The following is a 14646-nucleotide window of genomic DNA, read 5'->3' as shown; positions in this document are numbered from 1 at the left end:
GCCTAGGAAGATCGCTCCTGCCCCGAAAACACGCTAGACCACCAGGTAAGACTTAAGGGGGATCTAAGAGGGCTTAAAAATAGCCCGAAAAATGAAAACGGAGCTAAAAAAAAATTGCGAATAACCAAATCTGCTGATGCTGAAACCGCGGATTCGGAGGGAGAAGTGTATTTAAATCCTGATTTTTCCATGGAAGGCAATGCTTATCTGTGACTATACTAATTTTTCAAATAAGATTTTAGAGATTTGGGAGGGATTACTGGTATGTGCTTGTATATAACTTTGAAGATTTGCCTTGTGGAGGGGGTAGTTGGGTTATAATGAATTGTGCTAGTTTATGGTATGTAAGTTTTGACTTTGCTCTTAGGTCTATTGTGACAGGTTTGGATTCACCAGCTAAGATCAGCTCAATGGAAAAGAAACTCATCTTCAAGAACAAAGAGCTGAAAGACGCCCAGGACAAGTGTCATAAGGTAATTTATTTCTGCAACTGGTCTCCCTCGGTACTGTGGGAATTTACAGGGGGTTTATATAGGTATTTCTACTATTGCCATCAAAATCCTGCTTTGTGGTAGGCAGAAGCATTTGCCATCAGTGAGGGGCCTTCCTGCTCATAAGAATCAGTTAATTCTAGTTCTTAAATCAGTGTCCCGCAAACTTTTCAGCACCACGTCACACTAAACTCAGTGCCACGCCTGGAAGGCACCTGGAAGTGCGCAGATGTCAGTGCAATGACGTCATGTCGACGTCTACACATGTGTGGAGGTCCTCTGGCCGCAACCCTGAACCTGTCACTTCGTTGGTGGGGGGGGGGGTCATGGAGGAAGGGAGGTGCGGGGAGATGAGGAGAGATGCCAGCAAGGAGGAGAGCCATCGACGTTGGCTGACTGCCTACAGGACGTGCCTCTTGCCGCGAGAGGCACATCCTGTAAGCAGTCAGTCAGCGCCTCTCCTCCTTACCGGCGTCTTGCGACACACCTGGAATCTGACGCAGCATGCTAGTGTGCCATGGCACACAGTTTGCAATACTAAATTGAAAAAAGTGAAACTTGAACTCTTTAATTATTTGCATGCTTTGTTAAATGTATAGCGTTAATTCTCATGTAAATTGATGGTTTTTAAAAAATTATTTGTATGTATCACTGAATGTCCAGTGTTCTTTTATGTTAACCGCTCAGAACTTATGGTAGGGCGGTATATAAAAATAAAGTTTATTATTATTATACTCTGTCTTAAATATTTCAGTATAAGAACAAGTGGTGGCTATGGAATTTTTGAAATGTCCACAACTGAGAGGGTTGACTCTTCCAGTGAGGGATTTTTTTTATAATGATGTAAGATTAGTTGATGAAGATGAAGACATGTACAGGTCAATATTCAAAGCTATTTATCCAGATAACAGCTTAACTGCTGCTCTTACCTGGTTAAATGGCTTAGCTCTGTAGATATTCAGTGGCAAGTTCCCTCCTCTCCCCCCCCAAAAAAAATGGAGGAAGTAGTCTGTGATAAAATTAGATACCATTCTGTTACGTCCCTTCTGGATTCAGTATACTAGATGTTCAGTCCCTTTTCGCAATCTGGGAGTTGCAGAAATCTAAACACTTTTCTCCTATCTTAGAGAGAGTAGCTACTGATACCTGAAGTTTCAATTTTTGCAAGCAATCCATGCAGAAGTGTTTTGGATATGTTCTGCATCTTTTTCTTTTTTCACTTGAAGTTCTTTTTTTTTCAGAGGCTTAAGTGCCTTGAGACCCCGTATGGTGTCCTCTGCTGGAAGAAAAGATGCAGTCCTGTGGAGCCATACTGCTACTTCACAGAGAAGCTTTGGTGAATTTGTGGAGTGAGCCTGCTTGTGCCACCCTTCTCAGACTCGGGGTTCCCCAGGAGTTCACTTGCCCTCTGACCCTGTCAGGGGTTTAAGTGCAGGCTGAATGAATCCTGAGTAAAATTCCCTTCGGGTTTCAGGGCGCAGGCTGCATTGCGCAGGCTGCATTTCCCAGGCTGCATTTCTCACTGGCATTCTGAAGATCTTCAAGTTTGGTAATTTGGAGCAGTTTCTGAGGCAGAAAATCTTTTTCCTCCATTCAGCTGCAGTGTAACATTGCTGCCAGGCACTTCAAAGACTAAGTACACCTCCATTATTTCCTATGGGAGATTTGGGGGTGGTCTGTGGGACTCTGTAAAATGCATTTTTTGGACTTTCTGAGGGTAGGGTTCAGGTCTCCCAACTTCCCAAATAGCTATTTTTTATTTTCAGATTGTCTTTATTTTTGCCATTTTTGATGTGAATTCGCTGTTAGTGGCCATCTTGGATTTTTAATCGATCTTTAAAAGTTTTATTTCTGCCTCAAAATCTTTTGATTTGATTAAAAATCATTTAGGATGGACTCCCCAGCCCCTAATCTGTCGAATGTGTGCATTGATTTGCACCAGATTGGTGCTGGATCAGCAATCATATACCGCCTGCCACCGGATCAGGGGAGCAGGATCTTCAGGCTACGCCTCCTTCTGGTCCTCCAGGGCTGGGGAGCCAGCCTGGGTTCATGATTTCAGAAAAATATCTCACCCTGAGGCCGTTCTAGTGTTTGGCGCCAAATGCCTGCATTCTGAGTCTGGGGACTCTTTTGGCATGGTGTGAGCACCTCAGCAGGGCCCTACAGTGCATAAGGTGTGAATTTTCACTAGACCTCTTTTTGGCTCCTCTGGAAAGTGTATTATTTGGAATCAGCTCTTTGAACGCAGCCAGAGGATGCATCGGTTTCTTCTAAACCAGTTGAGCCAGGGGCAGAGATCCCTTTTCATGAGCCCTCTCATCTGGCTATGGCAGAGCTCGATTGCATTATGCTATACAGATGATATGCCGCTTTTGTCTCCTGACACTGTATTATTTTGTATCTGACTGATACCCTTGCTAGGACTAGTCAACACGGTCACCCTGAGAGTCTGGATTTGGGTGAGGACCCCTCTGATAGCAGGCCTTTTAAGCATAGCCTTTTATTGCTGAGGTTCTAAAAGAGCAAAAAATTGGGATCTCCTCTTTTCACATCACAGTGTTCGGTCATGGACCATTCTAATGTGCTGTCTTCTTTTTTCCATCCCATCTACAGCTTCTTGATCTGGTTACAGAACAATAGGATACCCAGGCTGCTTTTTCTGGCTATGTCTAAGCTTATCCACTGGCTCCTGATTTTCAGCAGTTTTTTAGCAACCTAAGGTGGATTCCACCATGGCACAGCATATCCAGTGCACGGACCTCCCTTGTGATGGAAGAGTAGTGTTTAAGGATTCCCTGGATCGCAGAGTGATTATTATATTTTAAAAAACCTCAACTTTTTGAAGTAGCTTCTTCAGGCATCAAGGCAGCGGCAGTCTCCTTTGCGGTGCTTGCCTGTCACACAAGATTGGATGTGGATTTCTATCCCTGACTCTTGATGGCCGGTGTGTATTATGTGGCAGACCTTCTTTATGATCTTATTTGAGTTCTTACTGCTTATGCGGTGGCAGCGTGTTGGCCTCTTTGGATCCGTTCTTGGGCTGGGGATGCTGCTTTCAAGGCCACTTTAAGCAGACTTCCTTTCAAGGGTCAGCTTCTTTTTGGGAAAGATCTTGATGACCTCATGGCTGGTGTTGCTGATTGCCACCCTAATTCTCTCCCTGCATACAAGTCTCACCAGATTTTGGGAGGAGATGGTAGTAATTTTTTGTCCCTCCCACCATTTTGTCAGGGTTCCTCGGGCTCTTCCTCCCAGAGATATTTCCAGGGATACAGTCCCTGTGACAATACTTCCAATTCCAGATGTCCTTAGGCATCTGGATCCCGGGCAGCTACTGCTCCTAAACAGCCTTCCAGAGGGCCGGCTTTCTCAGTTTTATCAGGAGTGGACTCGCATGTCCTTGGGTAAATGGGTGCTAGACATCATTCGGGAGAGGCACACGATAGATTTCTTTTCCATGTCTCCAGAATTGTTTCTGAACTTGCCAGCAGGTTGGCTAGAAAAGGAGTCAAGGGTCCACACTACTTTGCAGCATCTATTAGATATCCGAGCACTAGAACCCATTCCAGAACATGAATCTGGCTTCAGCAGATACTCTTTATACGGCTCAGAGGATTGGAGACCCATTCTGAATCTCAAGTTGATCAATTGCTTCCTTCGGATTCGTCGCTTCTGAATGGAAAACCATGCACACAACCATTGTTACTGTCTCTCCTGGGGAGTTTTTAGCGTCCTTGGATCTCATGGAGGCTTTCCTCTATATTCCAGTATATTTCAGGTTTGCAGCTCTTTCCTTTAGGCTCCCCGCACTTTCACCAAAGTGATGGTACTTGTAGCAGCTTTTCCCCGCAGGTAAGGTGTGCAGGTCCATCCTTTCTTGGACGACTGACTGATCCGGGCTCTGTCTCGGCACGAGTGTACCCATGCAATAGAGTTGGTCTCTGTGCTACAGAGCTTGGGTTGGATTGTCAACTTCAAAAAGAGCCAGTTGATGCTATCACAGACCTTGCGGTATCTAGGCCTTCTCTTCAACACCCGGCAGGGTCATGCATTTCTTGCTGAGCTATGCAGTTTGAAACTTCAGCAGCAGATCAGAGATCTCCTGAACCTTCCAGCTCTGACTCCCTGGTGCTGTGGTCCATGGCAGCCTCCTTGGAGGTGGTCCTCTGGGTCAGTGTGCACATGCACCCTCTACAGGAGTCCCTCTTCTTTTGGTGGTCTCCATAACATCATCTCTTTCAGATGCCACTTGCCTGGACAGAACCAGCGTGCAGTTTCAGGGGGAGGCTCTCTGTCAGAGCAAGCTTCTTCGGATCTTAGAGTTGTTAACTCTTATGACGGATGCCAGCCTGTCAGGTTGGGGTGATCACTTTGGGAACTGCTTCATTCAAGGGCAGTGAACTCCTCATCAGAGTTGTTGATCAATCAATCATTTGGAGCTTCAGGCAATTCACTTTGTGTTACTTGCTTCCAGCCCACTCTGGAAGGAAAAGTGATGCGAGTTTTCTCAGACAACGACATGATGGTGGTGTGGTGATGTATATAATTCATCAAGGGGACACAAGAAGTGCTCCCTTAGGCCAGGAGGCTCACATGCTGTTTCACTGGGCAGTGTTTCACTGGGCTCGAGGAGCGCAGAGAGAGGGGGGACATGATCGAGACGTTCAAGTATCTTACGGGCTGCATCGAGGCGGAGGAAGATATCTTCTTTTTCAAGGGTCCCACGACAACAAGAGGGCATCCGTTGAAAATCAGGGGCGGGAAACTACGAGGTGACACCAGGAAATTCTTTTTCACTGAAAGAGTGGTTGATCGCTGGAATAGTCTTCCACTACAGGTGATTGAGGCCAGCAGCGTGCCTGATTTTAAGGCCAAATGGGATCGGCACATGGGATCTATTCACAGGGCAAAGGTAGGGGAGGGACATTAAGGTGGGCAGACTAGATGGGCCGTGGGCCCTTATCTGCCGTCTATTTCTTTGTTTCTATGTGTTACATCTTCTGTCTCTCTCGGCAGTGCACGTGAACAGAGTTGACAATGTACAGACAGACTTCCTAACAAGTTCTGCACTCGAGAGAATGGTCCCTCTTGCAGAAAGCATTTCTGTCTAATCATACAGCGCTAGGGTTAGCTTCAGATGGACTTGATGGTTTCATTAGAGAACTCAAAGGGCAGCGCTTCTTCAGTTGAAGAACAGAGCATGGAAGCTTAGAGCTGGACACCTTGGTTCATCCCTGGCCAGCTCACGAGCTCCTTTATGTTCCCTTCGTGGTCTCTGGTTGATCGGGACATCCACTGGATAGCGACACATTCCAGTTTTCCTTAAAAACGCATTCCAGTTGCCATTAATACATATTATTGCACAATCTTTAACTACCAGTCCATTTTGTAGGGAGTGAGGGCTCACATGGTAATCCTGCGCTAACCAATTAGTTTGTGGTAATATAGCTGTGCTAACTGATTAGTGCAGAACGCTTCTCTCCCACCCCACTCAAAAAAAGAACTTGCAATATATTTTAGCAGGTGGATTAGTGTGCATTAAAATGACACTTAATGCAGGACACCTGAGCACGTCCTGCAGTATGCCATTTTAATCTGTTAGGTGCATGTTGACACCCAAAGCAACTTGTTAGAGCCCCTATGATTTTTATCAGCTGTAGCAAAGTAGCTGTACAGCAATCTGCAGCTGAATGTGGACAGATGGCTTGTGTACAACTTGCTTCTCAGTAGTTTTCAATAACATTTTGATGTAATTTTTGGCCATTAAGAAATATTAGACTGTTAACGAAAGATTAGGTTCTTACCTTTGGTAATCTTATTTCTTGTAAATTCACACTCTATTCCTGTTGCGGGACTGCTTGTAGGAAGCCTCATTTACATATTTTTCTGACCTTCCTCTCACCTCAGGACTGCACTCTGACTTCCAGTTCATACAAAAGCAGGGATATTGGGATACTTCTCGAGAAGCAAGATTAATCTGCTCATATTTGAAAACTGTATCACAATCGGAAACAATCTCGACAGTGTTGCAAACAGTATAAGGATAAGGAGGACTGCAACGATAAGGAGACGCAGTCTACACTATCAATGTGTAGCGCCTGGTCAGAGATCCCCAGGACAACATGCACAGTAGGGCTGGAAAAGCTTAGCAAGGAACCATAAGTCCAGCTTACCAGTATTGATCGAGGAAGCCACTTAACTGCTCATGCTCAATGAAAGGAGTGCCTCTCCCGACACAATTCATATTCACAAATTTGGGGGGAGGGAGAGGAGAGACCCACAACCCTGAGGGACAGTTGCCTCCTGGTAGTCCTTCATGGAGCTGTGGAGGATTAGCGAGGCTTAGACGTAGAATCATGGCTGCATTTCGCTGAAGACACGCACGCTGACCTCCGGTCCAATTTTGGATTCTTCAGATGGTTCCTGGATGGACCAGAGCCGAAAGCCCCACCCCTTTCCACGCACCGCATGGCACACGGAACATGGATGCTCCCTTGATAGCCACCTGCAGAAAAGAAGGCATGAATCCGAGGTACCCTGCCCTGAGGAGTCCATCTGACCTGTTTTCTTGCAGATCTGAAACTGTTTAGAGGCAGAAATTAGCTTTTATTCAAAATTAGGAAAATCCAAAATGGCTGCCGTGGGAGCAATTTTCAGCTAAAATGAGCCCAGGAACCACACAGGAAGCCTAAAACATGAGGATTTTAGGGATGGGGGACCTTGGGCTAAGTGCCAAACTACCCAAAAAGTGCAAATTAAGACCCCCCCAATCAATCTCCCAGGCTGTGTGATACTGTGTGCTGGGAACTGCAAGCTAGAACCTGAAAACAGCTTACAGGGAGATCCACTGCCTCAGTAAGCCCTGGAAATGGACTGCCAGTTTTCGGCTGGAGGCCACCACCTTGCCTGGAAAAGCTGTGCACACGAAGAGGTGGAGGAATTCAGGTGGCTCCGATCCCGGGTACGTTATCATGGAGCCACGCAGCCTGCATTCAAGCCCACTAGAGGAGGAACCTGGGGCAAGCAAAGCTTTCAATGAAACAGTCCCTGAGCCCTGATCTGTGAATGCAGGCTGTCCAGAGAGTGAACTGCAGAGTAGCCAACCCCCTGAAAGCAGACTTAACCAGAAAATCTGCGATTTCTTGCAGCCAGAGCTGTCCTCGTCGGGAACCTCAAAGCTGTGAAAAAGAAAAACTTAGAGAAAAAATTTTAAACACAAGCAGAAAAGACTAGCTCCTACTGTCTTGCTTGTAGAAAAGCAACTAGAAGTCAGAGGGCAGTCCTGAGGTAAGAGGGGAGGGCCAGAAAAATATATAAATGAAGCTTCCTATAAACAGTCTCGCAACAGGGGATGCATAATCCATTTGTCCAGGAATAGAGTGGGATTGTACAAGATCTATTGAGTATTCTTATTATCTTTTTGTACTGTAATTTTAGTACCTGACTATCATATTAAAATCCCTGTTGTTTTGTATTTTCATTGTAGATGGAACAAGAAATGACCCGATTGCATCGTCGTGTTTCTGAGGTTGAAGCTGTTCTTAGTCAAAAGGAGGTGGAACTAAAAGCTTCAGAGACACAGCGATCTCTCTTGGAACAGGACCTGGCTACATACATCACAGAATGCAGTGTGAGTTTTAAAGAATATGAAGTTTGATGTATTTAGTGAATTTTATATTGTGCTCACCAACCAAACTAGCAAATAGAATTTTAGAAATTATTAGGAAAGGTATAGAAAATAATACAAAATGTTTTAATGCCTCTGCATTGTGCCATGGTATGACCTCATGTGTGCAATTCTGGTTGCTATATCGCAAGAAAAATACAGCAGAATTAGAAAATGTTCAAAGAAAGGCTACCAAAAATGATTACAGGGATGAAACTCTTTCTTTCTTTGTTTCTTTGTTTCTTTCCTTTTTTCCTTCTTTCCTTCCTTATCTCCTGCCTAATAGCTAGATGAGTTCCAGTCAACAAACATAATAATTCATACACCTACAATACCAATAAAACAATCATATATAGTAAATCATCATTTTAAAATTCATATGTCATAAAAAGCCTGCACAACAAGTGCAATTTTTGAAGTTGTTCAGTGGTGTTACATAAATGCAGTACATCCATCACAGTGTTCTTCCCAGAAATTTTTTCCAGCTGGGTGATATGAAAAAGTAGCCAGATGGGGCGGGATGGGGAAATTTGGTGGTGGGGAAAATTAAATGTGCATTATTTTTATTAGTTAATTATTATTAATTATTTTCCAATGCTCAATATGACTTCCTTTTTTAAGGTTTGACACTTGTGCAACATCCCACCCCGCCTCTCCTCTCGCCACTTACGATCCTACTCCTAAAATATTTGCCCGCTCGTCCCTTGCCATCTCTGCAGATCATTAGATCTGCCTGTGCCTATAGATCCGCGGTAGAGAATGACATCGGGAAAACATTTGTCTCCGTCTCTGCTCCATCCCCGCAAACTCGGCCCCCGCTCCGTCCCCGCAAACCATCTGATCCCATCCATACAAGCCTCGAATAGTTTTATACTAAACCCAGCCACAATACTACTTTATTCTAAAGCAATACTACTTTATCCTTAAGCAGAAAAAGAAAAGAAATAGAAAGTTTTTTCTACCTTTGTTTTCTGGTTTCTTCATCTTTTCATCATTTTCTTCCTTCCATCCACTGTCAGCCTTCTCTCTGCCTCTTCCTTATGGCATCTACTCTATTTCTAAGCCTCTACCAGAAACTCTGTCTCTCCCTTCCCCCCCATTGGTCTGGCACCCATCTTCTTCCCTCCACTCCCCCCATGGTCTGGCATCTCATCTTTTCCATTATCTCTTTAAACTGAGCTCTCTTTTGTAAGTTTAAATCACGATTTAAAACTTGTTTCAATAGACCTATCCTTAAGTGATTTTAGATCCTTTTGTTCCCTGCAACCAGGGAGGAGATGAAAACAGTGTTTACATGTCTATTTATATAGGGTCTTTGGGAAGGGGAGGAATGCTTTGGGTCAGTGGAGGAGTCTGGAGTGGTAGAGGAACAATGGGGAGAGGATATTGTATTTGAGTGGCAACGTCAGCAGGGGCTCATCTGGGGTGGGGTGCTTGGTGACATTGGGAGGGGAGGGTCTGTTTTCAAAGCTAGACCTCTTTCTTTCTAAAAAAAAAAAAAAAAAAAGAAGCTTTTTCTTCCTTTTTTGGCTAAGATACAAGAGGAGATAGCCCTTCCATACTGAATCTAGTCTTTCTTGAGCTGCTAACTTTCCTAACTTGGGTTCTTGAACTGTAGGTTAGCTCTGTAAGCTATTGCCAAAGCTTGGATAAGTAGCAGATTAAGTCTTGCAGCTGGTTTATTGGGCAGGAACTTGCTATGCATTTGCTATCCTTTTTCTTACTCTTCTTGACTGTAGGCAGGCTCTATTACAGAGTATAAAAAGGTATTTTAATAGAAAATTACATTGGAGAAAGGTTTCATAGCTAACACAGCTCACAGACCTCAGGTTGCCTAAGCCCTCCCACCGTCCCTCAGCCCCCCCCCCCGGCGCTTACACTACTTAAATACCTAATTCTCATTTGCTTGGTTCTGTTCCACCTACCCCTGGATTGTTACTGATAAGTATTGTCTATATATCAGTCACTTACTATACCATCCAATCAAGACGACCTTTATTCAGTGCAATCATTGTGGCGCTTTAGTTCCAAGGCACACTTAGGACTTGCCCCATCTGTCATCAGCTTTCTAGTATTAAGGAGGAACTCAGTAATCTTAAGCAGGAATTGGATGCCATCAAAGCAGCTTCCATTACTTCACAGAATCATTCCATTGGTCTTCAGCTTTCTAGTATTAGGAGCTTAGTAATCTAAAGCAGGAATGAATGCAATCAAAGCAACTTCCATCACTCCACAGAATCATACCAATTTTCCACCACTGTCTCAAGGAATACATGGATCACAGTAGGGTCAGGCAGATTGCGACAGGTGTCACAGAAACATACACCCTCACAGTTGCACCTACAGAATTTTTTTTGCTCCATTAGACATTGCAGTGCTCAAGAAAGAACTGAAATTAAACTGGAACCAGTGAAGGTAACTCATGAAGAAAAGCACTCACAAAGGAAGAATAAGAAAGCTCAATCCAATAAATTATTGTTTTTAGGGGATTCTGTCATCAGAGGCATTAACATTGAAACACAAGTCAAGGAGCCTAAAATAGTGAAGTGTCTATCAGAATCCTCGGCTACTAGGAATACCCAACAAATACTGTCTATAATTAAGAATTTTAAAGCTGATGTTGTTCATTTAGGAACAAATGACCTGGCCAACAACTCCTCAGTTGCAGCTCAGAAAGCCTTTCAGGAGCTAGGGTAGAGCTTAAAATCTGTTGTAAAGACTGAAGCTTTTTCAGAAGTACTGCCTACATATGGAAAAAGAGAGGAAAGAGTTAAAAACACAGAGGACTTTAATAGGTGTCATCAGGAAGGTTTTATATACATAGGAGGATGGGGAAATACATGGAAGGACAAGAAACTATATTGTACTGATGGGCTACATATTAGTACTGTAGGAAAAAGAATCCTTGTGGAGAAATTTAGACAATATGTTTCTAGGTGTTTAAACTAGAAGGTGGGGTGGCGTATGTATGAAAGACAATTATAGAGGCCACCCCTAGCAAAAGACAAGATGTAGTAAAGATTGCAACATAAACAATATTAGCAACCCACTTCTTAGCATTGCAACGGGAAGTGAAACAAAAAAGGAGATTGCTACTGAAAAATAGATGGAAAGCAATGCTCGCAGTCTAAGCAACAAAGTTCATGATCTGCAAGCCCTGATGTTAGAGGCAGACCTGGATATTGTTGCTATCATAGAGACATGGTTCAGTGAATCCCAGTGTTCTCCCTAGCGTGTTTTAGCTGGGCGGTACGCCCAGCTAATTTAGGTGAGCGCCCAGCTGTCATCTTGCAACCGCACCACCAGCATCAAAGCCGCGCTCCAATCCTCTTCCCTGTCCTTACTCCAGGGGTGTCCAACCTGTGGCCCGACAAGAATTTTTGTGCGGCCCAGCTTCTCTCTCCCTCCGGCGGGTAGTTTTCTGGCCGGCTCCCTTCTGCAGTCGACTGTGGGTGGCGTCGGCTCCTCGCGCGGCGATCTGTGGCTGTGTCAGAAGCGATTCCCTCTGACGTCACGACGTCAGAGAGAAGGCTACCGAATCAGAAGGGAGCCGGCCAGAAAACTACCCGCCGGAGGGAGAGAGAAGCTGGGTCGTACAAAACTCCTTGTCGGGCTGCGGGTTGGACACCCCTGGAGTAGAGACAGGGAAGAGGATTGGTGCGCAGCTTGCAAAAAAAAAAAATGTGTCCCAAGAACCAAAGTGGTTGTAGGAGTCCTGAGACTCTGACTGGAGTTTCTGAATTATTAATTGGTGAAATTGGTGAGTATTTTGGGGTATTTCATATATGTGGTCTTGAATAAACTTAGAACTTTGTATAAGGGATTGAAACCTTCATACACAGTACAAAATAGGAACAGACCAAAATAACTTGACCCATTTCTTTAAATTTATTTCTAATTTCTGCACTGGCAACTATGACTGTTTGAATGACAATCACTCTATCCAAAAGGAAGAAGACTAAAAATTATTCCCAGAGGATAGTTCCTCATGTAGAGGGATAAAAAGTTCACTGCACACAGCTGATGGAAATGCCCAAAACCAGGTGCTCTAGAGCAGTGTTCTTCAACCGCCAGTCCGTGGACCAGTGCCAGTCTGCAGAAATTTTCTGCCGGTTCACAGGGCTGGCACGTCCATCGGGCCCAAGACAGCGTTCTTCAGCCGCCAGTCCACGGTGCGATCAACGCGGCGTCTTCGGGCCAGCTTCCTGAGTGCTGCAGTGCACAAAGCCATGGGAAAAGGCTCCTCCACACGGCCTGCACTTGAACCGGAAGCCTTCTCTCTGACATCACAACGTCAGAGGGAAGGCTTCCAGATGAGGCGTGGGATGCATGCGAGGAGCTGCTGCCCACAGCTTTGTGCAATGCAGCACTCAGGGAGCCGGCCGGAAGATGCTGCATTGATCGCAAAGTGGACCGGCCCAAAGATAACACCAGGGGCAGGCCAGAAGGCAAGGCACATGGAAGGAGAGAGACAACAATGGTAGGGGAAATGCTTTTATTTTTTTTAATTTAGTGATTGATTTGTCTGTTCAGGAAGAAATACATTTGTTTCTTTTCCTCTGAGGTTGTACTGCTTGCAGAGCCTTGCATCTTAGGGTTTGTAAATATTAGTACTTTTAATTTTTGGTCCTGCATTTGCATGGGGTTATCTGTTATATGGTAGGAATGAATGTTAAAAAGCATATGTGTGCTTTGTGTATTTAATTTTGTGGTTAAGCATTATGTGCTGTTAATACAATTATATTGTGTGTTTATATGAAAAATGAATGGAACAAATGGTGTTACAATTAGTACTATTATGGGGGCGGGGTTTGGGGCAGAGATTGAGTGGAGATGGGCATGACTTATCCAAGGGTTCTTCAACTGCCGGTCCGTGGACTGGTGCCGGTGCCCAAATAATTATTTTATTTCCGCCGGTCCATAGGTGTCAAAAGGTTGAGGAACACTGTTCTAGAGATCCAGATCAATTGTAGATACATTTGATAACTCTTCAAAAGCATTCTAGAAATGGTCTAGTTCATCTTACCTGCATAATCCTGATACCCTGCACAGAATTTATAGCATTGGTGTGGAGGAAGAGGGAAAGAGATATTTGAAGGGCAAACTGTTGGGAAGAGAAAGGAAGAAATGGTGGACCTGGGGAAGGGAGGCAGGCAGGCAGGGGGAGAGATGGGATGGGGTCAGTTGGGAAGAGAAAGGGAGAGAAGTTGGATCTTGGGATGAGAAGGAGGGAGAAATGTTAGGTATTTGGATGGAAGGCAGAGATGCAGCATCTCTCTTTTTTCCCCCTCCATTTCATTGTTCAGCATCAAAGGGGGAGGGAAGAAGAAAACAGAGAGGGAGCAAAATGTTGGACCATGGAGATAGAGGAAGAGAGATGGACCCATGGGAGGGCAGGAGGGAAGACAGCTGGGATAAGAAGATACTAGGCAGGAGATGGAAAGAAAGGGACAGGGAGTTACAACCTGACCAGTGGAGAGAGGGAGGGGGATTCTGAAAGTGGTGAGCCTTGTGGATGAGGTCAAAAGGGAGATGGCAAGATGAGTGAGAGAGGAGTGAGTACAGTGGTAGAAATGTGGTAATGGGGAGTAGATAGAAGGAAATAAGAGGCTGGGAAAGGAGTGAGATGGGAAATGGGAGAGCTAGGGACTGAGAGAAGATGGAGAATTGAGAGGTAGCTGAACATTTATAAAGAAGAAGGGTGAGAAAGAAGGCAAGATTTGAGTGGACAGAGGCAAAAAAGAGAAAAAGTTAAGAAGGCTGAAAGGGAAAAATCAATACATTGGATACAGGCATAAGGAAAGAATGGAACAGTATTGAAAGGAGAAAAACTGGACAGCAAACATTGGAAAGAGAATTGGTAGAAGATCGACAAAAAGCAGAAAGAGAAAGTGGGACCAAGATGATGGAAAAACAAAACATCCAGACAATAAGGTAGAAAAAATTGTTTTATTATGAATTTATTAACTGGAATATGTTAGCTTTGGGATATGTGCATCACAATTATTTTTGTATTCAGTGGCGTAGTTATATACAGCTGATTTGGAAGAGGGACTGGAGCCCAAAATTAGTGGAGGGGCACCAAAGTTTCTCCCTGCCTGAGTGCAATTTATAAATACTTGAGCTAGTGGAGATTCCCAAGCCTTGCCAACTGAAGACATCTTCCTCCAGTCTGGCAACTCAAAATCTCCAAGCTTTGCAGCCAAAGGCAATATCCTCAAGCTGCCCCTGCTTTCATGCATACATGAAAACCAAGGGGGGGGGGGGGCAGGGAGGAGGCCCAAAAAAGCAGTAATATTTACCATCATTAAACGATCCTCCACGTGCGCTGCTGACAGCTGATTCAGCATCCCTGCTCTGATGAGGCTCACCTCTGAAGAGGCTCACCATAGCTGTAATAGAAGTGAATGGGAGAACCAGGAACGCGCATCCCTGCTCATCAGAGTGTGGATGCGGAAGCCTGTGGCTGCTCCCACTGTCAGCGGT

General features: G+C 44.6%; 1 protein-coding gene across 1 annotated transcript in view; it reads left to right on the top strand.

The window, feature by feature from the left end:
* Window positions 1-14646, top strand: part of CIT (citron rho-interacting serine/threonine kinase) — a 702016-nt gene that overhangs the window by 41924 nt on the left and 645446 nt on the right. The window contains 2 exon segments of the mRNA XM_033956569.1: window positions 368-473; window positions 7981-8124. Coding sequence (XP_033812460.1) covers window positions 368-473; window positions 7981-8124 — 250 coding nt within the window.

The sequence above is a fragment of the Geotrypetes seraphini genome, chromosome 8, assembly GCF_902459505.1.
Source record: "Geotrypetes seraphini chromosome 8, aGeoSer1.1, whole genome shotgun sequence".
In the NCBI taxonomy this organism is placed as follows: Eukaryota; Metazoa; Chordata; class Amphibia; order Gymnophiona; family Dermophiidae; genus Geotrypetes; species Geotrypetes seraphini.
This window is presented reverse-complemented; position numbering and strand designations above follow the sequence as displayed.